Here is a 26,999-nt window from a genome sequence, read left to right on the forward strand (position 1 = left end):
TTTTGACGGCCGAAGTTTGTGGATATTATTGATTTTAGTACATTATGAGCCCGTTGACTTAGCAAGTGCAGTATTACCTAGAATGCAAGTAAATAATGGGGCAGAAGCGCATTAACTCGCTGGCAAATATCCGCATTGCGTTACGTGCGATAAAAAATCACAAATTTCAGCAGCGAATTCTACTTGTATACTTTCCTTTGTTTGTGCGCGCGTTGTTAATTGGGGTTGACAATATGTCCAAAAAGTCATTTCCAACTCTGCATATCCTAATCGTATTTTGTGCATTGCATATGTAAATAAATATATTCCTAAGTGCCTGCATTACTCTGCTTCTAAAAGCAAATACTGCATAGCCACTGCTGCTGGCCATCAAATAATAAAGTATAATACAATATATTAAAGTACATTACATACATCTGCGAGCTCGTTCCTTCCAAGTTTCCCTTACACTCGGATGTTTCAGTAATCGGCAATGCCATTTTATTGATGAAAATCACACCATTTTATTGATGAAAAACACACAACTGCAAACTAACATAAGAAAAACGCCAGAAGCGATACACGGATCGTCAGCAAAACAGTGCTGTAATGGCTAGGCCAATCCGCGTGCGTTTCGTATAAGGGCCCTCTAACTCTTACGGGGCTTTAGCGGCGCACTGAGCCGAAAAACCATAAACACAACATTGCGCGTTGGGATTCAAGTTTACGTGGTGACATCGCATGGTTCACTAGAACAGTAAACCGCATTTACACACGCGCACATACTACGCTCGATCTTGGTGTGCCGCGAGATCAGATCGCGATGGCAGCCCGAACACGATCGAGGAGACTCGCTGACAGGATCCTTACCGCCGCTTCAGAATGTCACGATAGCTGCTACTGGCTCGTAGCACTGAACCACAAAACACAACAGTCGTCGTGTAACGGGTACCCGAAAGACACACTCAGCGGCAAAAAGACTGTTGGCACACTCGTTTTCACACACACACATGATGTAGTTTAGTTGCCGTGAGGGTCGCACGTTTCAGCGACGTTATATCGAAATTTTTCGGTCCAAGCGACTGTCAGCCTTCTTTTTTACACGAATTATCCGTTCAAAGTAACCGCTATGTGTACGCAGCACAAACACAAGCGAAGGAATTCATAAAGCAAACGGGATTAAGCGCAAGTAATCACCAAGGCTCGCGCGGTGATTCAGCGCAAAGGAACAAAAGGTACACATACGGAATCGAGGCGATCAAGGCTTCATTCCGCTCCCTTGAGCGTTTTTCTTTCAGCGCTCATTTGGAATTAAATGACTAGCTTTAGCAGTTCGGGCCCTTCTTTCGTTTTTCACCACAGTCAGGGACCAGTAGGTTTTATTTCCGCGCGTGTGCAGATATTTTCTTTTTTTCAGTTCACGAACGTCGTGGCGCCGCCGCAGGTGAGCTTGGGCGCCGTCTACTACAGGAACTTACTAGGTGGCGCGCGCGGCAGATGTCGCTTTAATGTCGCTACGTTATTATAGAGGGACCTTAGGTGTAGCGCGTGCGACTAGTGAGGATGAGGAGGAGGAGGATTTAGGGAGAAGGCGATGCGCCGTGAGCTCTCTCACGCTCTGCTTGAGATCGTTGGTGATTTCATGTAGCATTGGTTTTAGCAGGGTGGTTTGGAAGTCTACATAGGCGGCTCGGATCATTTCCTTGACCTCCATGAGAATGCTTTCTCGCATATCCTACATAGCTCGGTGCAATTCTCGTCGAAGCTCATGCTGGAGGTCGCGGCACAATGCAGTTGTGGGATGGGGAGGGATCTTGGCGCGAGGCGCCTGTGATCTGGATTGGGTTTGTGGTAGGGACTGAGGTTCGGATGAGTGTGAGGGAGATTTGCGCAGTGAAGGTGGGGTGCCCTCTGCCCAACTTACTCCTTTGAATCCGGCTGGCCCTCCGGGCGCTGCTAATGGTACCTGTTGCTGTAGTGGTGGCGGCTTCTTCTTGGCCGTTGGTGGTGGGGACGACGGTGGTGACGAGGTTGATGATGAAGATGACGGTGGCACCCGCTCGCGATTCTTAGAACAGTCGCCAGGGCCTCGGCTCCGAGATCGTGACCGGGATCGGAACCGGGATCGGAGCCGGGGCCCTGGCATCGGGACCGAGATCGGGACCGGCATCGGGACCGCGACCGGCTTCGTCGCTCTCTGGATGGGGCAACAGACGATGCTGTTGCCCTTTTTGTTTCTCGAGTTGCTGGCGCACTCGTTGCTTGTTGCGTGGCTTTCGTGCCCAACCCGGACAGCTGGATCCTATCGTTTGTGTTCTTTTTCTTGAGTCATGGTCTTCTGCGCCTTGCCTTTACCAGTTCAAGCATGAACCAACTAGCCCAAGCAAGAGTTTTACTTCAGCTGGGATCGGTTGTCAGGTGGTCCCTTTTGCACGTCAGGCACCGGGGTTGGCACTGGTGAGGTTCGGTGGTGGATGGGTTTTCAGTCACGCATGTGGTACAGCGCTTGATGCTTGGCGTGGAGCAGACGTCCGCACGGTGGCTCACTGTAAGGCATATGCTGCACACCTGGGCCCTCGGGGTGTGCATGTAGCATCGGTACTTGGCCCCATAATACCTCTCGTAGCGCGGTACCTTGAGGGCAGCAAATGTAATGATTGCCGTGGTTGTACGCCCCATCATGCGAGCATGGAGAATTTCCACCCCAGGTGCCACAGGTGGTCTAAATGTTCGGTTGGTGCAGTCCCTGTGTCGGGACCCGTGATGATTCCTTTGCAGGAGTTATCAGGGGAGGCGATGTATGTTGAGATGGGGTAGCGATGCGGGCCAAGTGTAAGCGATGTCATCTTGTTAAGGCTGGTCGCGATTCTTTCGCTTGGTGTGCCGATGAAGGCGATGTTTTGAGCACGTTGAACACGTAGGTGAAGTTCGTCGACCTCTTGTTCCTTGAGGCGCGTCTCGATGCCGAAGGCGCGAGTCAGAGAGTGGCGAGGCCACTCACCGAACGGGAGACGGTTTCTCGGGGACAGGATGACTTTAAAATCGTCGATGGGAAGAGGTGGGGACCTCTAGGGTTGTCGTGGTACAGTGTGGTTCGAATGCTGCGTCTCTCGGCGGCGCGCTGCTGGGTGAGGCTTAGCGTCGGCACGGCGACCCCGCCGTCCGCGAGCGGTGAGCCATCATCAATCCGCCGGGTCTTCTGAATACCCTTCTGTTGTTGCATCGTCACCGTTGGTAGCTTCCATCTCCACGATCGTGGTCAATGGGTGTTCGTAGTGTTGGACAAGGTCGGCAGTCCCTGGACGCCGATCCTGACCACGCTGAGGCTTAGCTCGAGCCCGACCTGCACGGTGGCTCAGAGACGCCACGAGCGTCCCTGCTGCATCGGTGATGATCTCGACGTCGCCATGGAAGGTCGCAGGAAGCGTCCGTTGCGGTGATCGGAATAGGGTGAGGAAGAGCGCGTGAGGCGCTGTGGCGTCTGCTGCTGACGCAGGAGCGCCAAACCTCACGTCCACAGAAGGTGGTAGCTCCGAGCGCACTCTCCTAAGCGGCTAGAGCACAGGCCCGAGCGGCCGCGCCATACGCAGCCGCCGCCAGAATACGGATGATCACGGTTGCTACTGGATTGACGCGGACGGATAAGGCGCTAAAGAGCGAGAGATAAGGGCGAAAAATAACCGGAATGTCATCAGCCAACCTGGCGCCGCTACCTGGAGTAGTTAGATTCCGTAATCAATTCACTTGTGCCGCCGTCCGCAGCAGTTCGCGCCGTAGCAGCTCCGCCGTTAATACTGGTTGGATCATGTTTCATAACATCGGTAATGACACCGGGCTGCAAGGAGATGAGAAAGCGGCACAATGCTCACGCATGCTTAGAGAACTCCCAGAAGACGTTCTGCGTGATTTTCTTTGCCTTTTCGCTCGTGTGGCCATATTCTTGATTTGTTTGTTCGTTCATTCGTTCGTTGTGGTTACAGACTGTGCGTTTCGTCTGACTACCTCCTCGTGGCACCAAGTCAGAGGGCAAGGCAGCGGAAAGACGCCCGAGTTCTCCCTATTTTGATGCACATGAGAAATTTTCGTTGACCCTTTAGATGCACTTCTATTTTCTTATTGTTGTTATGGTCTCTATGGTAGCTTTGTGCTGGACGCAACGAGTCGGCCTTTGTTAATTTGCTGCTTTTTTCCCTTTGCGTAGTTATTTTTTAGTCGTTCTCAAAGTGTGCATTGGTTCCGTGGATTCGTCCTTTCACAGTGCAGCCTGTTTCGCTAGCTTAGCGATTCCTCAGTCTGCCCCAGCAGAGGCGTGGTTTGCTTCATAGTAAAACGTTATATTCACCTGAAGATGCTGGAATTTGACAACGCAGGCAGCAGCGATATTGAATGAGCATGTATCGTCTACGTATCGTCTACGTATCGTCTACGTATCGTCTTCGTATCATCTATGTATCGTCTTAGAATCATCTCTCTAATGTCTACGTATTGTCTTCGTACCATCTACGTATCGTCTACGCATCGTCTTACATATCGCCTTCGAAACGTAATTCCGCAAAGGCTTTAAATTAGGAACTCAAGCAGCAGTGCGTCTGTGGGTCGCGTTTCTGTGAGAATGCTTTTGCCGCTTATTATGCGGTGTGAGTTAAAAACGCTCAGCTGCAGGATAGGATAGAAAAGAACCATCCTGAGCGAAAACTGTACAACTTTTCTCGGAGGCTTCATCGACAGCAACACTTCCAGCAACCCGGTTTGACCGAGTCTTCAAAAGAGGTCTCTGCCCACCTGCTTACTACGTTCCATTCAGAACGTAGTAAATCACTGTTCATTGCTAATTGATGATCGGTGATCAATTTTTAGGTTTATAATGTTCAAGCAACGCGGGGTCTGTGAGTGACGTCATGTAGTGGAGGATTTCGGATGAACTACAGCACCGTGGCGTGCTTCAAGAAGCAAGTGAACTGAAATAGACGAGGATTGCATCCTCATTGCAACGATAGTCGGAACGCGACCACCGTGGCTAGGAATAAGATCTGACCTTGTATTCAGCAGCAGAATGACGCAGCCATTGAGCTGCTGCTGTTTCAATGGCTGTTCTTCATTAACATAAGCATGGAGCCTGCTCAGAGTGCAGGTTTAAAATGTTTTTACGTCAAGCAATATGGTAAACTGACTGCGAACTGTTTCAATGGGACGCGCTATGGTTTTAGGCTATGGAAGATATGAAGCAGTGCAGATACTATTGCCCTGAATAAGAGCAAATCTGCGACGCGATCTTTGGTGTTTGTCGGATATTTCTTGACCCAATTTTTTAATAGCCGCCACATAAAATTTTCTAGTATGCGTACTTATAGACTTTATTGAAATGAGTCATAACTAACAATAACACCAGTGGAACAGTTCCAACGAGTAGCCATTTGGCCTTAATTCCGCAATAATCCGCTTGTTCATGTTAAAATGCGTTTACGTGTTTTATGGAAATAAATTAAACGCGCCCGACACTGCATTCTTCCTTTGTACGATGCACGATCTTATTTAGCATCCTGCGTTTGCGAAATACCACTTGCAAAAAAAAAATGAGCGATGCGTATGTCGCATTCGATAGCAGGGACGAATGCGGAGGTCATCGCTGGCTGAACGAGGCGTTTGTCAGGCGCCAACGTTTTGGCAAGGTTACTTGCCCTTTCGTAAAAATGTATTTCGTTCTACCGCATTCGATCACGTGCAATCTGCATCTTCCTTCTAACCTCTTTCTTTTAGAGCGCAGCTCTTTGGCGTCCGTTCCTGGGTTTCGCGTCGTCGTCGGCGTTGTCGTCGGCCTCGTAACCAGCTCCGCCCCCCTTTCATCCCCCCAGCGCTAGCAGCGACCGACTGATACCGCTGGATGCCGCTGACGCCGCTAGAGAGTCAAGATAACGTGAGTGCATAGAACACCGTCGCCGCCATGCAGAAAGAGGAGGAAAGGGTCCCCCCCCCCTGTTCTTGTGTGGCGGATAGGGTGCTCTTCAGTTGCCGACGCGCCGGTTATTTCACGTAGGCCCCGGCACGTCGACGAATACGTGACCACCTTCCCACGGCTAGACCTGGTTCTTAGCGCTGCGGAAGCGAGGGTATCATATTGTTTGTGTCGGCATCGGCGGCGTTGTCCCTGAAACCAACTCCGCAGCTGGGGTTGACTCACTATCGGCGTCAGCGGCATCAGTCAGTCGCTGCTATCTCTTCCCTGCTCCCTTTATCGTGTTGTCCGCTTGCTGCGCGCGCTTCTGCCCCCATCGTTTGCCGCTGGGTGTACACTCCGCCCCCCTCCCCCCTCTTCCTGCGAGTCTCCGGTTGTCAAAGCGCCGGCTCGAACTTAATTCCTTTCTTCGCTACTCCTCCAATGCAACCCCTGTGCGGTGGCAATCAGAGAGCCAGATCGGTGGCGGCGGATCTGTATATGTGCACCGCCCGAGCCGAAATTGCCGCTGCCGTTCGCCCTGTGCGGTGGCAATCAGAGAGCCAGATCGGTGGCGGCTTGACATAAAGACAAACAGCAATTTCCTAACACTTATGCGGGAGAACATCCCGTTCCTCTCGCTCGTAACGCGTCCCACGGCTGTGACAACCTCGCGAGGCACTTGTATAGATCTCGTCTTTGAGAATCAAGCATTGGTGTACCAAGTCGAACATATATCAGTCTATTTCTCCGACCACAAAGCTTCCTTCATGACTGTCAAGAACTGTTAGTGGAGTCTTTGTTAAAGGAATACGTGTGAAAAATAAAAAAAAAATTCTGTGATAGCGCATACATGTGTTGCTCGATTTCTTTGCCTCAATCTATCGAAAAGGTGAAACAGCTTATTTGCTGCGCTCAAATTTCGCATTAGGAAGTAACGTAATCGTCGGTAATTTTTTTTAAAATGTGCAGGCCATGTGGTTTGAGAGTGTGTCTTGACCCTTTTGAGTATTGCACGAGACGACACTACGAATCACGGAGCACACGCCTGATTTGCTTGGTCCTCGGCCTAATGCAAGATACCGAGTAGAGTAAAAGAAGCGCACAGCTGTACTGCTTGGCCAGAGCACCTAGCGACTGATTTACTGTGCGCGTAACGCGTGTGCGCAGGTGTAAGAGCTGTAGCCACGTTCGGCGAGCTGAAGGGCTACGAACTCCTGCTCAACGTGACCGGCAGCCGCGTCCCTTGGCGAGAACTGTTCGAGGATGCTATCACGCTTGCCGAGGGGGGCGTCCGGGTGTACGACGATCTGGCCCGCAACATCGCCACAGTGGCTGACGACCCAGACTTCAGCGCCAGGTTTGGCGTCAGAACACTATACTGCTTGCAATCGGCACATAAAGGCTCATTGACCTATGCGACAGGTAACAAAACAAAAACAAGCGCAAAAAGAAACGAAGATAAAGTGCTTATTTATGTAAGCAAAACAGTAGAGGGAGCATTGTTAAAATTTTTCGTATTTAGCTGTTCAAACAGAATATTAAAATTGAAAGAAATTTCTTTATAATTGCTCTATATACGGTTCTGTCATCTCGGAAACGTACAACTGTCATCATCGCAATGGGACATGGCTTTGTTAAAGCCCATTCCTACGACCAAAAAGCACTTCATTTTGTTATTCCTACCGAAAACTTCTGCTTGTTCACCTGTTCCTTCGCGCTCGGCGCCACGCCTTCCTCTGTCACGGCCTCTCCCTTCCAGCCGCTTCGTCTGGTGTCCTCGGGACAGAGGGGACAAGTGCAGTCAATCCGGTACGCTTTCTAGGAACATTATCTATCACTTGGGCAACATGTAACAGATTAAAGTTGAAAGTCACGATGTTAACCTCGTCTTCGCTTTTAACGTGCAGAAAGTATCTGCAAAACCCAACGACGACGTGCGTTCTTAAGTCTGGCGACGTGTACCGCAACGAGAAGCTGGCTGAAACGCTTCGCCAGATAGCCGATAGTCCCGTGAGGGGGCGCTTTCTCCACTCGGGGCCGGTGATGGAAACCACGATCAAGGAGCTCAGGAGCGATGGTGAGCTAGATATTGACATCTTCGCATGTCTTTCTTTCTCCGGTGACTACTGTTCACCGGCTAACAAATGTTAAGCGTTATCGCTCAGCGCAAGACGCGCCTGCATGATTTGGAACTTCCGCGAACGTTATCGTTCATTTTGCCTGTTGTGTATGTCGTCGCCGAACGTTGTATTGTCAGATTACATGGGCAACACGAATAGTGTGGTAGTTTCTGGAAACCACGTGGGCTCCAGCGATTACATTAGAAGCTTCGACGAGTAATGTATAAAAGCCAACGCGCTTCACCCGCCGATGGATCGCCGACTGTATTCGCCGTTCTTGTTCTGGTTTGAATGCAGCCTGTTTTTTTTTTTTGTGGGCACAAGTTCGCCCGACAAAAATTTATCGCGAGTTATTGCAGTTAACCTTAACCAAACTTCACGATTTTGTGTCATTGAACTCGACAAGGCAATCGGCATCGAAAGTCGCCAGAATTACCGCGGTGAGTGGATTTGTTTTCCTTGAGACACCGAGCAACGAGCACCTCGACATATTCGAACACCGTTCTCCGAACGCCGCACGCGCCCCAGGAGCGGGCCCGCGTGGCCTCGCGAGCACCGAGAATGGCAGGGGAAACGAACGGCAGTGCTCACGAAATGGACATAGAGAACAATAGCCAAGACTCCACAGCGGTCCAGAGCAACATGGAATTCGACGAGAACAGCGGCAAGACGCTTAGTCAAGCTGGCCCATGGTTCCAAGCAATCAAGGCAAGAAAAAACAAGAAGGCGCTGAACGAGGACCGCATACAAGAGGGAGGAAAGCAAGAAAAACCCCAGAACCAGCAAGGAGGACTGAACGCGAGGAGCAACCCGAGAGTGGAAGCAAGCATGCAAGCCAACAGCAACCACCAACGGCAGCAAGATCAGGGAAGCCGAACCAACGGCAAGCCACCGCCGCGACGCGTGACGCCGCCGCTGCCAGAGAATGATTACAAGGTGGTATACCGACCAAGAACCGGCATGAAACTGTCCAGCTGGCCGGACGAGAAGATTGCCGAAGGACTTGCAAGGGCAAGTGGTTCTCCTTTCAAAGAATTTTGCGCGAACGTAACCATCCAAACGCAGTGGAAGCAGAACCTGATAATTGCCAGCACCGCAGACGAGGACTACGCACTGAAGCTCGGTTCCATCAGCAGCATCGAACTTGGGGCGGCCACATACGAGATGACGCCGTACATCAAACCGCTCCCAGGAACAGTACGTGGAGTCGTGCACGGTATCACTGCGTGTACGACGGAGAAACGACTTGCGGAACTACTGGCAGCCAACAACTGTGGCATCCTGCATGCGAGGATGCTCGGCAAATCCACCTGAGCAGTTATCACCTTCGAAGGTCCGCACATCCCTTTCTATGTGAAGGTGGCCGGCTCGTACACACGTTGTCGCCCATACCGCAGATCGGTACAGTATTGCAAGGCCTGCGGAGAAATCGGCCACCGGCAGGACGTATGCCCCAACCCAGACAAACATATCTGCAACCGGTGCGGGGTGCAGAACCCACAAGCAGATCATGATTGCCAGTTGCAGTGCAAACTATGTGGACTACCTCACGAGACGGCAAGCAAGGAGTGCGAGAAAAGGCTCAAGCCAAGACCCCCACCCCTGTACGTGAGGGAGAGAAGTCAATCAAGAGGCCGACAACCACCTATAACAAGGGAGACAAGTTCAAGCTCCTCGCAATATGGAACAAGTAAGCCACAGCAACAACAGCAGAAGATCACCTGGGCGGAAGTGATAGCCAGTTCCAAGTCGACAACCGACTCATTTCCCTCACAGCCGACACAAGAGCGAAATTCGAGATACGAGGAAACCATCTCCTCTCTTAGAAGGCAAAACGCCGACCTGATCCAGCGGAATGAAGTGCTCATGAAACGTCTAGAAGAGCAAGAAGGTCGCCAGGAGGAACGCGACAGAAGAGCTCAGGCCAGGGAACAAGCCCTGGAGAGGAAGCTCCAACATCTCATTGACGAATTGCAAAAACAGCAGAAACTGACCACAACACCAACGCCGCCGAGGGAACATACTCCCCCGATGGAGGACCTCGATTCGGGAATAGAGTACAAGATGAACAAGGCCCGAACCGAAGACAAGGCCGAACTCAGAAATGAGTTCCGAGCCGAACTGGCTCAGGCCGTCGACACCATAAGCAAATCTGTGGCAGCCACCGTCCAAGCAGCCGTACAAACGCTCCGCCAGGAGATCACCCAGATGGGCAACGAACTCAACCAACGCATCTCCATTCTAGAAAGGGAAAAAGAGCAGGCAAGGAAAAAGCCAAAATACCCCATCAGAGAATCCCAGATGAACGAGACTCTGGGAAGCCAAGATGGCGAATAAGATAGCAAAGAAGAAAGAAGCGACCGAAACCCTCAAAATTTGGCAGTGGAATTGCAGAGGAATAAATCGGAAACGGCAAAATTTACTTCACCTATGCACCCTACACCAACCTGACGTCATCGCGTTACAGGAAACAGAAACAAATAATATTACGATGCGCGGCTACAAAACGTACATTGCCCAAGGAAGGACCCGGACCGCCGTCCTCATCAAGAAGCACTACACGACGCAGCAGCACCAAATCAACCACAGAATCGAACACACTCTGATTGAGCTGGTTCCTCCCAAGAAAACCCTGCAGAGCCTCTACATCCTGAATGTATACAGTCCTCCGCGCGACACACTAAAGGACTTGGACAAGTTCCTGAGAGAAGTGAAGAAAGTCACCAACGGTCAAAAACTTCTCGTGGTGGGTGACTTTAACGCTCCACATGTGGCTTGGGGCTACCGATCAACCAACAAGAAGGGTATGGACGTGCACAACGCGGCACAACACCACCAGCTGACGTTGTGGACCGATCCTCTAATACCAACTAGAATCGGCAACAGTGTCTCCAGAGACACCAGCCCAGACCTGACCTTCTCCACTGGCTTAAGGCAAGTCGAGTGGTCGAGACTGGACGAGACTCTGGGCAGCGACCATCATATCATCCAGACTGAAATCATGCACCACAAAACCCCTGTCAGATTAGGTCAGGCCAAAATTACGGACTGGCCTGCTTTCCGGAAAGACGAACACCCCAGAAGCCTAGAGGACATCGAGGAGTGGACCAAGAACGTGATGGACTTGGTTACCAAGTACACAAAGACCATCCAACTCACTGCGGACAATCCCGAAGTCGACCCACACCTACTTCACCTCTGGGAGGCCAGGCGAGGACTTTTGAAGAGATGGAAGAAGCAGAAGAGAAACCGCAAACTCAAGATCCGCATTGCCGCAGTCTCGCGGCAGGCGGAGGAGTATGCCGAAAAACTCGGACGTCAGAACTGGAATCAAATGTGCGACCAGTTACAGGGAACCCTCAGCAACCGAAAGACCTGGGCCATTCTAAAGACCCTTCTCGCGAAGACGGAATCAAAAACTGTCACGGAGCAACACATACAAAGACTTATACACAACTTCCAGGGAACTGAAGAAGAAGCGCTCGAAGCCATCACCGAGAAATACATCGGAGACGAGCAACAACGGAAGACGCAGCCGGTCATTCCCCCGGAGTACGAGGGGGAACCCAATCCGGATTTAGACCAACCTTTCACCAAGTCGGAGATCGTGGCAGCCTTAAGAAATCTCACAAGAAACACGACGCCCGGCAGGGATAAAATTAACAACAAGACCCTCCGTAACCTGGACGACGGGGCAACGGAGAGTTTACTAAAGTTTATCAATGAAAGCTGGGAGAACGGCAGTATACCGGCTTCCTGGAAGCACGCGGACGTAACGATGATCCCGAAACCCGGCAAGCCCATCAACCTACAGAACCTGCGTCCGATCTCTCTCACGTCGTGCGCGGGAAAACTCTTCGAGCACATGGTCCACAATCGTCTCTCGCCCTATCTGGAAGAAGGTGGGCACCTGCCGAACACTATGTTCGGTTTCCGGCCTAACCTCTCCACCCAGGACATTCTACTTCAGCTGAAAGAAGAAGTCATCGACGGCCTCAGCACATTCCACAAGAGTGCCATCCTGGCACTCGACGTGAAGGGAGCCTTCGACAACGTCTCACACGAAGCAGTGCTAAACAGCCTACAACATACCAACTGCGGACGGCGGACATACAACTACGTCCGGGACTTCCTGACGGGTAGAACGGTGACCATAGGCCTGGGGAATCTCAGGATCGAGAAGTTCCAAATACCGCAGGAAGGAACCCCCCAGGGGTCGGTGATCTCCCCGTTGCTGTTCAATATAGCGATGAGGGGATTGCCGAACCTCTTGGAGAACATCAGGGGTATCCGTCACGCAATGTATGCAGACGACCTGACCATGTGGACGTGCACGGGATCGGCGGGCGAACAACAAGACGCCCTGCAGGAAGCCATCGACAGGACCGAGCATTATCTGCACCGCTGCGGTCTTTCATGCGCGCCGGAAAAGTCGGAGCTCCTGATCCTCAAAAAGAGGACAAGAGGGCGGCCTCCACAGGAGACACCTGACCCAACGTTGACACTAAATGGAGTCAACATACCCAAGGTGGACACACTCTGTATTCTGGGCCTCACTCCCCAGAAGGACGGTGCCGGTCTCGCCGCCATTAAAAAACTGCAAGCGACAGTTACCCAAGTCGCGCACTTGGTGCGAAGAGTGACAAACAAAAAGCACGGCCTGAAAGAGCAGGACACAATCAGATTAATACAAGCCCTGGTAATCAGCAGAGTCACTTACGGCACCCCGTACCTGGGTCTCAAGAACAGCGAGAGAGACAAATTGAACACCCTAATACGAAAGACCTACAAGCTGGCACTGGGGCTTCCACCGACGACGTCGACGGAGAAGCTACTCAGCCTGGGCATCCACAATACTTGGGAGGAACTAGTAGAGGCCCACAAGACGAGCCAGATAGAGCGACTCAAGCTCACCAGCACGGGTAGGGACACGCTAATAAGACTGGGCTACCCAGTCGAATATGAGTCCAGAAAACAGCGGGTTCCTCTACCCCTGAGGGAGAAGATCATGGTGGCCAGCATCCCGAGAAACATGCACCCTGAATACCACAGAGAAAGGAGGCGAGCGAGAGTGAAAGCTCTGCGTAAGGCCTACGAAGGACCAAAACAAGGAGAAGTCCGATAAACCGACGCGGCGAAGTACAAGAACAGAGCGGCCCACGCTATCAGCGTGATCAACGGCCAAGGACAAGAGGTAGCAGCGGCCTCGGTAAGCACTCCAGACATCGACTGCGCGGAAGAAACCGCGATAGCCCTGGCGGCCACTACGGGCCAGCGAGAGGAAGATCTAATCACGATCATCACCGACTCACAAACAGCATGTAGAAATTATCAAAAGGGCCGCATTTCCAAACAAGCCCTGAGCATCCTCGAAAAGCGAGACAATTTTCCAGAGCTGTACATTGTCTGGGCCCCGGGACACGAGTCCCTGGCGGGTAATGTAGCGGCTAATGCCGCTGCCCGAGATCACATTCTCCGGGCTATCCCACCAGGTTCACGAGCACCGGTAGACCAACAAGATAGCGTCCCGAAAAGATACGCCGATATCCTGAGCCACTACAGACTGGGTAGAAGGATCTATCCACCCCCGCATCCCCAGCTGACAAGAGAAGAGGCGGTGATCTTCCGAAAACTACAGACCGGCACATTCCCGCACGGCACCCTGCTACACGCAATGTACCCTACGACCTATACTCACAAATGCGCCTTCTGCTCTACGCTTAATACCCTCTACCACATGGTATGGGAATGTCAACAAAATCCATCGACACCGCCCATCACCGGACCAACCGTCGAGCAGTGGGAGGCCCAACTGATAAGCTCGAGCCCTGAAGACCAGCATCGCCTGGTGAGCAGGGCCAAGCTATCAGCTCAAGCCCACGGCATCCTGGACTAGGGACGCCGCCCACCTCGGACGATTTTACCGTCGGCTCATTTCAACAAATAAAGTTTATTCCTCCTCCTCCTCCTCACTCAGAGTTTTGCCGCTGTGTTCTTCACTGTCCCTACTACGTCAGATCTGGTGGATGTGCTCGGTACGTTCACGTACCAAACGCCCCGCAAAGCCGTGATACAAGCCAGAAACCAGAAGACAACACCAACGTAAGGACAACTCATCCCGAGAAGACCACAAGGATGAAGTCCAAGTCAACGACCGCAGTGACAGCCCCATCATCTCCCAAGCTGCTGCAACAACCTCGAGAGCCACCGACCTTCCGCGGATCATTGGCTGAAGACCTTTAAACTTGGCTAGAGACATACGAAATGACCGCGACGCTCACCAACTGGAGCGGCGACAACAAGCTGTGCCCTGTCTATTTTTTGTTGGGTGACGCTGCTCGGACCTGGTTTGAGAACAGAGAGACCGCCCTGGTGACATGGGACCCATTTCGTGAGAATTTCGTGAAGGCCTTCACTAGTGTCATGCGAAAGGAAAGGGCCGAAGTTCCCTTAGATAGCAGATCGCAACTACCGGATCAGAACGTAGCGATCTTCGCGTAGGAGATGACTGGCTTCTTGCACTTCGCCGACCCCGACATGTGTGAAGAAAAGAAAGTTCGGTTCTTGATCCGCGTGTGAAAAAATAACTATACGCCGGATTGAAACAGAACCCGTCCAAGACTGCAGCAGAATTTCATTCGGAGACCACAGCGATCGAGTAAACGCTTGGCATGCGCACTAGGCAATAGAACCGCCGTGAACTTACAACAAACCGCGTCGCAGTTCAATCGCTAGGCGCTGACGACCTGCGTGAGACAATCAGAGCGGTCGTAAGGGAAGAGCTGCAAAAGCTGACCCCCAACGTCGCAGACCCTGGTAGCCCCGATTGGCAACGCCTCAAGTCCAGCCGGAAGCGGTGACATAGGCCAAAGTCGCACGCCGTCACGGTTTCCCTCCATGACCGCGCCAGCGCCTCGTAACGCCGGAATTCAGCCTTCCACTGCCACTGCCGTCAGCCCGCCCGCACATCGCCCAGCGCAAGTGTCCGGGGAAGACGGACATTTGGCGCGCCCCCGAATACCACCCACTCTGGTATCACTGCGGCGAAGCCGGCTATGTCTTCCACCAATGCCCATACCGCTACTTGGGACTGCGAGGGTTCGCCGTTAATGCACCGCGCCCACAGCAAGGTGAACGGCCAAGTGATATCACTGACTACCTCGCCGCTACTCAGTGGAGTGGTCCACGACCGTCGCCGTCACATGACCGCTACCTGTCCCCGCAACGCCGACCATACAATGACCCAGCCCGGGGCCTGCCTGTCAGCCCACATCCGGAAAAGTAAAAGCAGCAACCGATGGCGGGGCCGTTGTCATTCGTCGAACTGTCGAAAATCCTACGCCGCAGATGAATATGCCGAAAATACTATCTCGACGACGTACGAACGAGACGCCGTCGTCATGTCTAAAAGCAAAGAATACGCCACCAAAACAACTGACGACGCGACGTCGCAGCCACTGAACAACAACAGAATAATACGATGCAGCCATTATCCAACGCACCGACGAAAGTGCAACGCAAGAAAAAGAATCACCGACCTCGACGTGCTCCTCGACGCCCACGCACCCACCGCTCTAGTGGACACAGGAGCCCACTGCTACGTCACGACTAGACCAATCTGCGCGCAGTTGAAAAAAGTTAAGACTGCATGGGAAGGCCCTCCAATTCGGACCGCTGGAGGATACCGCATTACACTGACTGGTATCCGCACAGCAAGAATTACCGTTCATGACCGGGTCTACCTTGCCGCCTTCATTATCCTTCAATACTGTTTACGAGCAGTCATTCTCTTTACGGACTTCCTGAACCAACACGGCGCAATCATCGACCTTAAGTTGAAATTGATAGCGCTCTCCGAAGATCAAGCAATACTGGCGGAGAGCTCTCGCAGTCACCATGCCTTGAGCGTGCTCAAAGATCGAGTGAGCGTCCTGCCACGCTCCAGTATTGTAATTTCCGTCAGCAGGAAAACACTAGCAGACATAGAAGGCGTCATGGAGGGCGGCCAAGGTCTACTGCTCGATCGTGAAATTTGGGTCACAAGAGGGCTAGCTCCACTGCACAGAGAGAAAGCGAACGTATAACTCACAACTTTCAACCAGGAGTTGAAGCACATAAACAAGGGCACGACGATCGCATACATCGAGGAAATTGTGGAAACCAGCAACGCTTTTCTCCTCTTGGATTCTGACCCCTCTACCTCGATGACCATAGTTCTCGGACCGGACTTCGACTTAAATCCAAGCCTCCCCAAGGGTAAGCAGCAACAGCTCAGAAGCCTTCTCCGACAGTGCAAAGGCTGCTTTTCGACGCCATCGAGGATTGGGCAAATAATTGCAAAGCATCGCGTAAGAACCGAAGAGTGCGCGCGACCACTTCGCCAGAACCCTTACCGTATTTTGACGTGAGAACGTGAACGCAACAAGTCCATGAAATGCTGTGCGACGACACTATCCAGCCGTTGAGGAGCCCGTGGGCATCTCCTGTAGTCTCGGTGAAGAAAATGACGGAATCCTAAGTTTCTGTGTCGATTATCGTCTACTAAGCAAGATCACAAAGAAGGACGTATACCCCCTGCCACAGATAGACGACGCACTGGATCGCCTCTGCAATGCCAAATACTTCTCTTCAATGGATCTCAAGACAGGCTAAGCTGGTAAATTGAAGTCGACGAGAGGGATCGCGAGAAAACCGCATTGATCACACCAGACGGCCCCTATGAGTTCAAGGTCATGTCATTCGCACTGTGCTCGATGCCTGCAACGTTCCAGCGCGTGATGGGCACGGTGTTACGAAGTGACAGACCTGTGTTTTATACTTCGATGACTTCGTCGTCTTCGCCGGGAATTTTGACGATCACCTCAGGCGGCTTGAGACAGTATTAGAAGTTCACTGGAATGGTAAGGGAATTGTGAAAACCACACTAAAAAGGCATGGCATATGGTCCTGCTTGTGTTGCACCAAACAATGAAATGTACTGTATTAAGAAAAAGGAGCTGCGGCTAATTAATTGCTCGCTGAAATGACAGATCAACATGCAGTGCGGTGCAAGTTCTGAAATACTTGTATGGAAACGTCCAAGACTTTAGAAGAAGAAAAAAAAGACTGCATCGTCACGACAGGACATCACAAGACGCCGTGGTGGGCGTCGAAGTCCCTGTTATCATGAAATTATTTTTGAACAGGTCTGACAGTGTCCACGCAAGAATGATTGCTTGTGTTCGGCCATGTGTAGCGGCCTAAATCTCACGGTACGCTACGAAAGTGAAAGTGCACGGACATGTACGTAGACGCGCAGTCAGTCACCGCGAACCCGTGCGATCGCTGCATTGATGCTTCATTCTGTTATGCTCCATTCGGTTTGGCTATATAGACACTATAAGAACATACCCCACATAGTTCGCTCTCTGCGAGCGCCAACCTTTCACGCAAGAATCCGTTTCGGGTGACTCTATCGCGGCGACCGCGCGTAGTGGGCGTTCATTATACGTACTCGGGAAAGAGGTGGCGTTTGTAAACGATTCTGTGCTTTCTGTTCTTCTAAGACTTATTCTGAGAGTAAAAAATTGCCTTCGTTTTGAGAGTACTGAGAGAAATGTCCAGGAGGGCTTCCGGCACGCTGTTTTTATTGAGCGCCGATAGCCAAACCTATCAGGAGCGCGCCGCCTTATCTCTCATACTGCGCAAGTGAGGCGCTTCCGACAAATGGAGACTCCGTAAGTCATCGCCCCTAATAGCCAGACAAGCCACAGGAGAGTGTTGTGTTGTGTTTTATGGCACATAGGCAACTAAGGCCATCATGCGCCAAGCTCGAGGTATAGGAGAATTTTACGTGTAATTTTATAAAAATGTAAATAATCGTCGGTGGCGTTGAGTGCTTAAATAGTTAGAGTTACCTCATGATGGAGTAAGAAAAAGATTGTAACAATGGGTACTGATAAAAACTTCTAAAGGGGGTCGGGTAACCTCAGCGGCCATCCTTGCCAGGGCAAGGATCTCGAGGCTCCTAACCAATCAAATAAAGTGCTGAGCCTTTTTCTCAGGAATGAGAAATGGCTGTGGTGTATGAGGTGAAGTACTGCGTGATGATTTACATATTTTTAAGAAAACCAGCTTCTGTTAAAAATCTAAAAACGCTAGACGTATCCACAATTGCATTATCGCTCAAGAGCAGTGCTGGGTGAAAAGGGATGCATTGGTTATAAAACGGGGAAAAGCACGTTTTCCGTAGCTTTTCCAGTTTACAACATGAAATTAAAATGTGATTGACTTTAAGTTCATCTCCGCAAGTGCAAATTGGTTTGTCTTCTTTCTTCAGCAGAAAGTTGTGTGTAATGTGTGTGTGACCTATATGGAGACGGCAGATAATGACTTCCTTCAAACGCTTCTGGTGCACGCATGACTTCCATTCACCTAGAACTGGTTTTATTATTTGTAGCTTGTTATTTAGTTCGCTGTTCCAAGTGGACTGCCATTTTTTCCTTGCATTACTATGACGTAAGTTCATGCAATCTCTATAGGCCGTATTTACATTCTTAATTTGCTTACCGTAAGCTTGAGCAGCGCACAAATCCGCTCTTTCATTGCCTTTTATGCCGACATGACTTGGTACCCAGCAGAGCCTGATGTTTTGTCCTTGAGCTGTGGCTGCTGTAATGCTGTGTATGAGGTCTCCAAGCAGAGGAGCCATTGCATTTCCAGAATGAAAGGCCATGAGCACACTCAGTGAGTCTGTGTAAATAACACTGTTGGCGAGTCTCTCATTTACTCTTTTTCTATGGCTACACAGATGGCATAACTTTCCGCAGTGAAGATGGAAGCACACTGTGGAAGTCTCACTATTTTATTTCAATTGCCCTGTACAGCTGCGTTTCCTACATAAGCATCTGTTTTTGAACCGTCTGTGTAAAAAGCTGCAAAATTTCTGTACTTTTCTTCAAGTGTGAGGAATTCTTGTATTATATGTTGTTGCGGAATTTCTTTTTTACGGAAGTGTGTCAGAGTGAAATCGCAGATTTCAGGAAAATTGTGCCATGGCGGCAGTGGACCTCGCCTTTGGGCAATGTTTGGCAATATGTCTAGCATGCCGAGGTTTTGGCACATCTCTTCGAAACGCAGGAGGAGTGGCCTAATAGTTTGCGGTTTGTTGTTAAACAGTGTTCTTGACGGGCACCTTGTGACTATGGGGTAACATAGGTGTTTGGCAAGCGAACGGATATTTAGAATGTACGAGCTTGTCAGCATGGCTCTTCTATCTGTAAGTGATGGTTCATTGGTTTCTACATGGAGACTGTTTATGGGTGATGTCCTGTATGCACCAGTGGAGAGACGCAAACCTAAATTATGTACTGGATCTAGCCGTTTCAGGTACGATGGTCTTGCTGACCCATACAGTATACATCCATAATCCAGGGTAGAGCGTACTACAGAACGGTAAATTTGTAAGAGACAAGTCCTATCGGCTCCCCAGTGTTTTCTCGATAGCACTTTGAGTATGTTCAGGGACTGAGAAGCTTTCTTTTTCAAAGCATTTATGTGAGACAGGAAGGTGAGCTTCCTGTCAAATGTTACACCTAGAAATTTATGTTCATTTTTTACAGGCAGATCTATTTCGTTCAGGTGTAGGGTGGGATCTATTTGTATGCCTCGTCTAAGTGAGAAAAGAATGGCCACCGATTTCTGTGGGGAAAAACGGAAACCATTTCTGTCTGCCCATGTTGCTAGTTTGTTTATTGTTAGCTGCATTTGTCGTTCGCATGTTGATATGTTTTAGGATGTGCAAGCTATCTGGAGATCATCTACATCTACATTATTTTCCTGATAGAATTCATCTTTACAATGAAGAGTGTTGTGCTCAAAATACATCCCTGAGGCACTCCATTTGCCTGGATAAAATTCCTTGAAAGGGTTGAGCCAAGGCGGACATGAAATGTACGGTTAGACAAGAAGTCCTTCAGGCAGCTCAACATCCTGCCGCGGATGCCCAGTTCAGCCAGGTCCTGAATGATCCCAAACCTCCACGTTGTATCATATGCCCTCTCTAAATCGAAGAAGACAGATAGACAGTGTTGCCTGTGTATAAATGCTTCACGAACGGTGTTTTCAAGACGGACAAGGTGGTCGGTGGTAGAGCAAGCCTTTTTAAAACCGCATTGATGGACATCTAGGAGCTCCCGGTCTTCTAACACAAATGTTAATCTGATATTCAATAGACTTTCAAAGGACTTTGCTAGACAGCTAGTCAGAGCTATGGGCCTATAGCTGCTAGGAAGTGTCAAAGGTTTTCCGGGTTTTAATAAAGGAACAATAATGGCCATCTTCCAGGCTTCGAAAGTTTCCCGGATACCCAAACTTTGTTAAAAAAATTTAAAAGTGCTTCCACAGCCGGTTCAGAGAGATGAGCTAACATATCATAATGTATTTCGTCTGGGCCAGGTGCAGTTTGCTTACCAGCGGACAGTACTCTATTAATTTCCTGAACTGTAAGTAAGTTATTATAGGGTTCATTTGTACCGCCACTTGTCGGCAGTCTGTCTTTCAGCTGTGTTTTTGTATTTCAGGAATGATTCTGAATAGTTAGATGAACTGGAGACCGCAGAAAAATATTCACCCAGAATATCTGCCTGTTCTATATTTGTCTGTGTACCAGGGTCAGAGAGAAATGGAACCGTGAATGGGGAGTAGCTGCCATTTATCTTTTTTACCATCTCCCACATTTGTTTTGATGTAATTGTGCTATTTATTGAGGACACGTAACCTTGCCATGAAGTTTTTTCTGGATTACGGCGAATATTCCGGGCTTTTGTTCTGAACTTTTTGAACTTGATGAAATTTTGCTGCGTTGGGTACCTACGAAAAATTCCCCAGGTTTTGTTTTGTCTCCTTTTTGCGTCTCGGCATTCTTGTGTGTACCAAATTTTGTTATTCTCTTTTACTACTCCTGAAGACTGCGGAATTGCCAGGCGTGCAGCGGTTAAAATACAGTTGGTCATACCTTCATTCAGTTCGTCTATGCTTAAATCGTCTGAAACTATTTTATCTAAGCTGGCCCTTTCTTTAAAAAGTGCCCAGTCGGCTAAGTGTAACTTCCACCGTCGTGGTTTTGTTGGGATGACTTGTGGTGGAGAGGTTAGGCTGATTAATACAGGCAGGTGATCGCTGCCGTATGGGGTGTCGATGACATCCCATTTAAAATCGCTAAAAACAGAGGGTGAACTAAAAGACAAGTCTATGGAACTCATTTTTCCCGTGCTCGGAGAGCAGTATGTACTTTTGCCGGTGTTTAGGAGGCAAACATTATTACTTAAAATAAAATCTAAAATACGGCCTTTCGCATCAGTGTGTGCACTTCCCCAAAAACCGGAATGGGCGTTAAAATCACCAACTAGCAGGTACGGCTCTGGTAGCTGTTCTAAAAGGGTTTCTAAATCATTAAGTGTTACTGTTAAGTGTGGCTCAAGATATATATTACATATTGTGATCGTCCTAAAATGAATGACAGTGACAGCAACAGCTTCGTATTTGGTTTTAAGTTTGATTTCTTGGGTTGCAACACCAGTCTTAATTACATTGGCAACACCTCCAGAGAGTCTACTTGCGTGTTCTCGGTCAGACCGAAAGACATTGTACTTGTTTAAAATGTTTTTTTTGTTTGGGACCTAAGTTGGTCTCCTGTAAGCAAGAAGCCACCGGGGACAGTGTGTTTAACTGTTCTTTTATGTCACTGTAGTTATTTATTAGTCCTTGGCAGTTCCACTGTATAAGGAACGCCATGTTTGATGTGTATAGTTAAATATTAGGATGCTGGTTTTCGGGGTGCCAATACTGGGTTTTTTTCTTTTCTTTTTCGCTCCAGGGAGCTGTGCTTCTGCTGCAGCAGAGGCGAGTTTTGTGTTATGTCCATTGGGTACGTGGTGTGTTGCGACACCACGCACCCGAGCACACGAGGGTTGGACCGTCCCGCGTCTAACCGTGGGCGGCTTAGCCGTGTCCGGGGAAAAGGGCATCTTCGGCGGTTGAGCTAATGCCGCGTTTTTTGGACCTTTACGGCGCCTTGGCGGCGGCAGCACCCCTCTTTGGCCTCGGCTTCGACGTCGTGCCAGAGCTCTGAATTGGTGCCCGTGCTGGCGCCCTTACTCAAAAGCCCCGAGAGAATTCCTTGCTGTTCCTTACCACATAATCATGGTCGCATCTTTCTCCGAAGTGGAATAAAGCGACACATATTTTGTCCTAGTGACTTTGTGCCAGAGCTTCGAATGTAGGGCACGTGCAGACGCCCTTACTCTAAATGCCCAAGGGAATTCGTTTCTGTTCGTTATTAAGCAAGCATGTTCATTTTTTTCTTCCAGGTGGGATACTGACCGCGGAGGACTTCGCCTCGTTCAAGGTACAAGCTACTGCTGCCGTGTCGATGGGGATGTCTGCGCACCTCAGACTGTTCACAACGCCGCCGCCGACGTCTGGCGCTATTCTCGCCTTCGTGATGTCAATTGTAGACAAGATCCAGCGCGGCGGTCGCCTTCCCGACGACATCAGCAGTGCGCACTATACTGTGGAGGCTCTCAAGTTCGGATTCGCACGGCGCTCTCATTTGGGAGACCCAGAGGCGCCGGAAGGCAGACAGGTTTGTGCGCCCTGCGAGTAACAATCCCTGTCATTGCTTTATATTTTTCGGCGCGTCATGATTCGACACTTTTGATGTAAAAGGTATCATTGTGGGGCAAATACGTGAAACTGAGAACTAAATAACTAAACAAACTTACACAATGTTGTATTATTCAGCTGAGTTCGTTTCTACCTGTCCTTTTCCTGCTCAACAATTCACCAACCTGCACCAATTGGCCCAAAAGTAATCTACTCAGAACTGGTGTGAGTCGCGACGGTAATGCTGAACAAAGTAAAAAGGCACGTAATTCACCGACCACGTGATTATATATGTGTCTGCAATAAGCACTAGCGCCCACCTGCAAATAAATGGTTCGAGAAATCATCAGTGAGAAGAAGTATGTGTTTATGCCACAAGAACAGCGCTAAATTCCGATAAAGCTGCCAAAACGCATACTTACGATAAATAAACAGTTGGCACGCGTAGTGAAACGATCGATGCATCTAAATGTCGTTATATTCAGGCAGCGTTTGGCAGGTTGTTAAACTCTTCGCGTACCATGCTTGCTTTTTTAACAACGGTGCACACAACGAAGCCTAATTGGTAGCTGAGGCGTGGACATAAACTACGCGCCTTCTTGCGCAACATTCTGCTTCCGTGTAACGGTGTGTGGATATGGCCTTAAAATACAAATCATTTATTTTCAATATGAGCATTTTATTTGCGTCTCAAGTGATATAAGTCACGGCAGTGTCATGCGCCTACCTGCACGAAAGAGAATCAAGCGAGAGCGACGTGGTACGTATCAAGGGCGTGGTCATGACAAGCATTGCATTAAAGGTAGCTTGCAACACGAGCAATCTCCGTTCGTAGAATTCATCGTCATCATCATCATCAGCCTGGTTACACCCACTGCAGGGCAAAGGCCTCTCCCATACATCTCCAACTACCCCGGTCATGTACTAATTGTGGCCATGTTGTCCCTGCAAACGTCTTGATGTCATCCGCCAATGTCATTTGCCCACCTAACTTTCTGCCGCCCCCTGCTACGCTTCCCTTCCCTTGGATTCCAGTCCGTAACCTTTAATGACCATCGGTTATCTTCCCTCCTCATTAAATGTCCTGCCCATGCGCACTTCTTTTTCTTGATTTCAACTAAGATGTCATTAACCCGCGTTTGTACCCCCACCCTATCTGCTCTTATCCCTTGACGTTACACCTATCATTCTTCTTTTCACAGCTCGTTGCGTCGTCCTCAATTTAAGCAGAACCCTTTTCGTAAGCCTCCATGTTTCTGCCCCATACGTGAGTACTGGTAAGACACAGTTATTATACAATTTTCTCTTGAGGGATAGTGGCAGCCTGCTGTTCATGATTTGAGAATGCCTGCCAAACGCACCCCAGCCCATTATTCTTCTGGTTATGTCAGTCTCGTGATCCGGATCCGTGGTCACTACCTGCCCTAAGTAGATGTATTCCCTTACCACTTCCAGTGCCTCGCTACCTATCGTAAACTGCTGTTCTCTTCCGAGACTGTGAAACATTACTTTAGTTTTCTGCAGATTAATTTTCAGACCCACCCTTCTGCTTTGCCTCTCCAGGTCAGTAAACATGCATTACAATTGGTCTCCTGAGTTACTAAGCAAGGCAATATCATCAGCGAATCGCAAGTTGCTGTGGTATTCTCCATCAACTTTTATCCCCAATTCTTCCCACTCCAGGTCTCTGAAGACCTCCTGTAAACATGCTGTGAATAGCATCGGAGAGATCGTATCTCCCTGTATGACGCATTTCTTTATTGGGATTATGTTGCTTTCTTTGTGGAGGACTACGGTGGCTGTGGAGCCGCTATAGATATCTTCCAGTATTTTCTACATATGGCTCATCTACACCCTAATTCCATAATGCCTTCATGGCTGCTGAGGTTTCAACTGAATCAAGCGCTTTTTCATAATCAATGAAGGCTATATATAAGGGCTGGTTATATTCCGCACATTTCTCTATCACCTGATTGATTGTGTGAATATGGTCTATTGTTGAGTAGCCTTTACGGAATCCTGCCTGGCCCTTTGCTTGACAGAAGTCTAAGGTGTTCCTGATTCTATTTACGATTACCTTAGTAAATAGTTTGTAGGCAACTGACAGTAAGCTGATCGGTCTATAAGTTTTCAAGTCTTTGGCATCCCCTTTCTTATGGATTAGGATTATGTTAGCGTTCTTCCAAGATTCCGGTACGGTCGAAGTCATGAGGCATTGTGTATATAGCGTGGCCAGTCTTTCTAGGACAGTGTTCCCACCACCCTTCAACAAATCTGCTGTTAGCTGATCCTCCCCAGCTGCCTTCCCCCTTTGCATAGCTCCCAAGGCGTTCTTTACCTCTTCCGGCGTTACTTGTGGAATTTCAAGTTCCTCTAGACTTTTCTCTCTCACCTTATCGTCGTGGGTGTTACTGGCACTGTATAAATCTCTATAGAACTCCTCAGCCACTTGAACTATCTCATCCATATTCGTAACGATATTGTCTCTTAGCGCATACATATGATTCTTGCCTATTCCTAGTTTCTTCTTCACTGCTTTTAGGCTTCCTCCGTTCCTGAGAGCCTGTTGAATTCTATCCTTATTATAGTTCCTTATGTCAGCTGTCATATTCCCCCACTGACTTGTCTCCAGCCTGCTTCTTGCCTACCCTGGCATTGAAGTCGCCCGTCAGTATAGTGTATTTTGTTTTGACTTTACCCATCGCCGATTCCACGTCTTCATAAAAGCTTTCAACTTCCTGGTAATCATGACTGGATGTAGGGGTGTAGACTTGTACTACCTTCAATTTGTACCTCTTATTAAGTTTCACAACAAGACCTGCCACCCTCTCGTTAATGCTATAGAATTCCTGTATGTTACCGGCTATATCATTATTAATTAGGAATCCGACTCCTAGTTCTCGTCTCTCCGCTAAGCCCCGGTCGCACAGAACGTGCCCGCTTTTTAGCACTGTATATGCTTCTTTTGTCCTCCTAACCTCACTGAGCACTATTATATCCCATTTACTACCCTCTAATTCCGCCAATAACACTGCTAGACTCGCCTCACTAGATAACCTTCTAACGTTAAACGTTGCCAGGTTCAGATTCCAATGGCGGCCTGTCCGGAGCCAGGTATTCTTAGCACCCTAGGATTCATGGCTGTCCAAAACATAACAATGGCTTAGTATTAATTAAAAGTGTTGCATTCCAGGCATGCATCCATCTATGTCATAGTACATCAATTATAAATTCTCAATGGCCAATAAAACGGCGAAATAGATGGCCTGGAGCCTGTACAAGAACCTTGTCCGCAAAACAGAAAAGCAAAATGGTTACTGCCGCAACACCTTCACAGTTGTGAAATGGGTGACGAAGTAACTTCGCATAGATAGGTGAAGATTGCCATCAATTCTGTTAAGGGTGTTGGTTGCAGTTTGAATAATAAGTGATTCTAGATGAATCAGGGAAAACGCATTTCTGTTTTGTCGCGAAGGTGCTTGCATCGTCTGAATCAAATCAACAGGACAATATTTAAGGGTAGATAAACTGTTCCAGTGGCGTCCACTTTCCTTTTATTTTAACAGCGATTATACAGATACCCCAGGCGAATTGAAACCGTCATCGTCGGCGTCCAATCAAGTGTCCAATCAAGTCCGTGTGCGAGAAAATCCTTTCGCTCCCCGACGCCGTATGATGTGGCTGTGAGAGGAGAGGCGGGCGAGTGGGAACAGAGGATGGTGGCATGATGCTTGCCCAATGTTAGAGGTCACGTGATAAAGCACGTGTAATGCGGGGTGGGGGGTGAGTGCCCGTTTCATCCTTTATCCCGCCTGTGCGCCGTCGGCACCCTATTTTGGAGGCGATCTTTGGCGGGCGGGTGCAAATCCTGGCCGAGCGGAGATGGCTGGTGGCTGCATGTGCGCTATCTTCGCACGTGCCTAGTGGTGGAGGTCACGTAATCTCATGTTTCGGAGAAGCTTGAAGGGATAGGCAGCAGAAGCATTCGCTCCCCTCTGTAATCACCCTTCAGCGGCCGCGCTGTAACATGATGCGGCTCTTTATCACGCTAGCATTTCGCCAGCGTGTGTTCGCGGTCACTGAATGAGATATGTCCATATTTGCGTGTGCGCGCGTGATACCGCGCTCGCCAGTTTGATTAGCAAGCGAATGTCTACTGCAGTTAATACGGCCTATCAGGCTACGAACTTTGCTATTGCTACCAATGCATTGCCTTTCTCTGGAAAGTGGCTTTTTCTGTCTTCTGAAAAGGCTCCCGTCACGGCACCGAAACATCGATTTCGTCGTTGTATTGGTCAGTGACAAGGTTTTGAATCGCTCCA

At 49.4% G+C, this 26,999-nt stretch overlaps 1 protein-coding gene across 1 annotated transcript in view; it reads left to right on the top strand.

The window, feature by feature from the left end:
- The window catches only part of LOC142574198 (scoloptoxin SSD14-like), a 90,482-nt gene that overhangs the window by 25,818 nt on the left and 37,665 nt on the right, over nt 1-26,999 (top strand). Inside the window, exons 5-7 of the mRNA XM_075683345.1 lie at nt 7,082-7,271; nt 7,822-7,991; nt 22,383-22,657. Of these exons, the coding sequence (XP_075539460.1) occupies nt 7,082-7,271; nt 7,822-7,991; nt 22,383-22,657 (635 nt within the window). The remainder of the gene's footprint in view (nt 1-7,081; nt 7,272-7,821; nt 7,992-22,382; nt 22,658-26,999) is intronic.

The sequence above is a fragment of the Dermacentor variabilis genome, chromosome 3, assembly GCF_050947875.1.
Source record: "Dermacentor variabilis isolate Ectoservices chromosome 3, ASM5094787v1, whole genome shotgun sequence".
NCBI lineage: Eukaryota > Metazoa > Arthropoda > Arachnida > Ixodida > Ixodidae > Dermacentor > Dermacentor variabilis.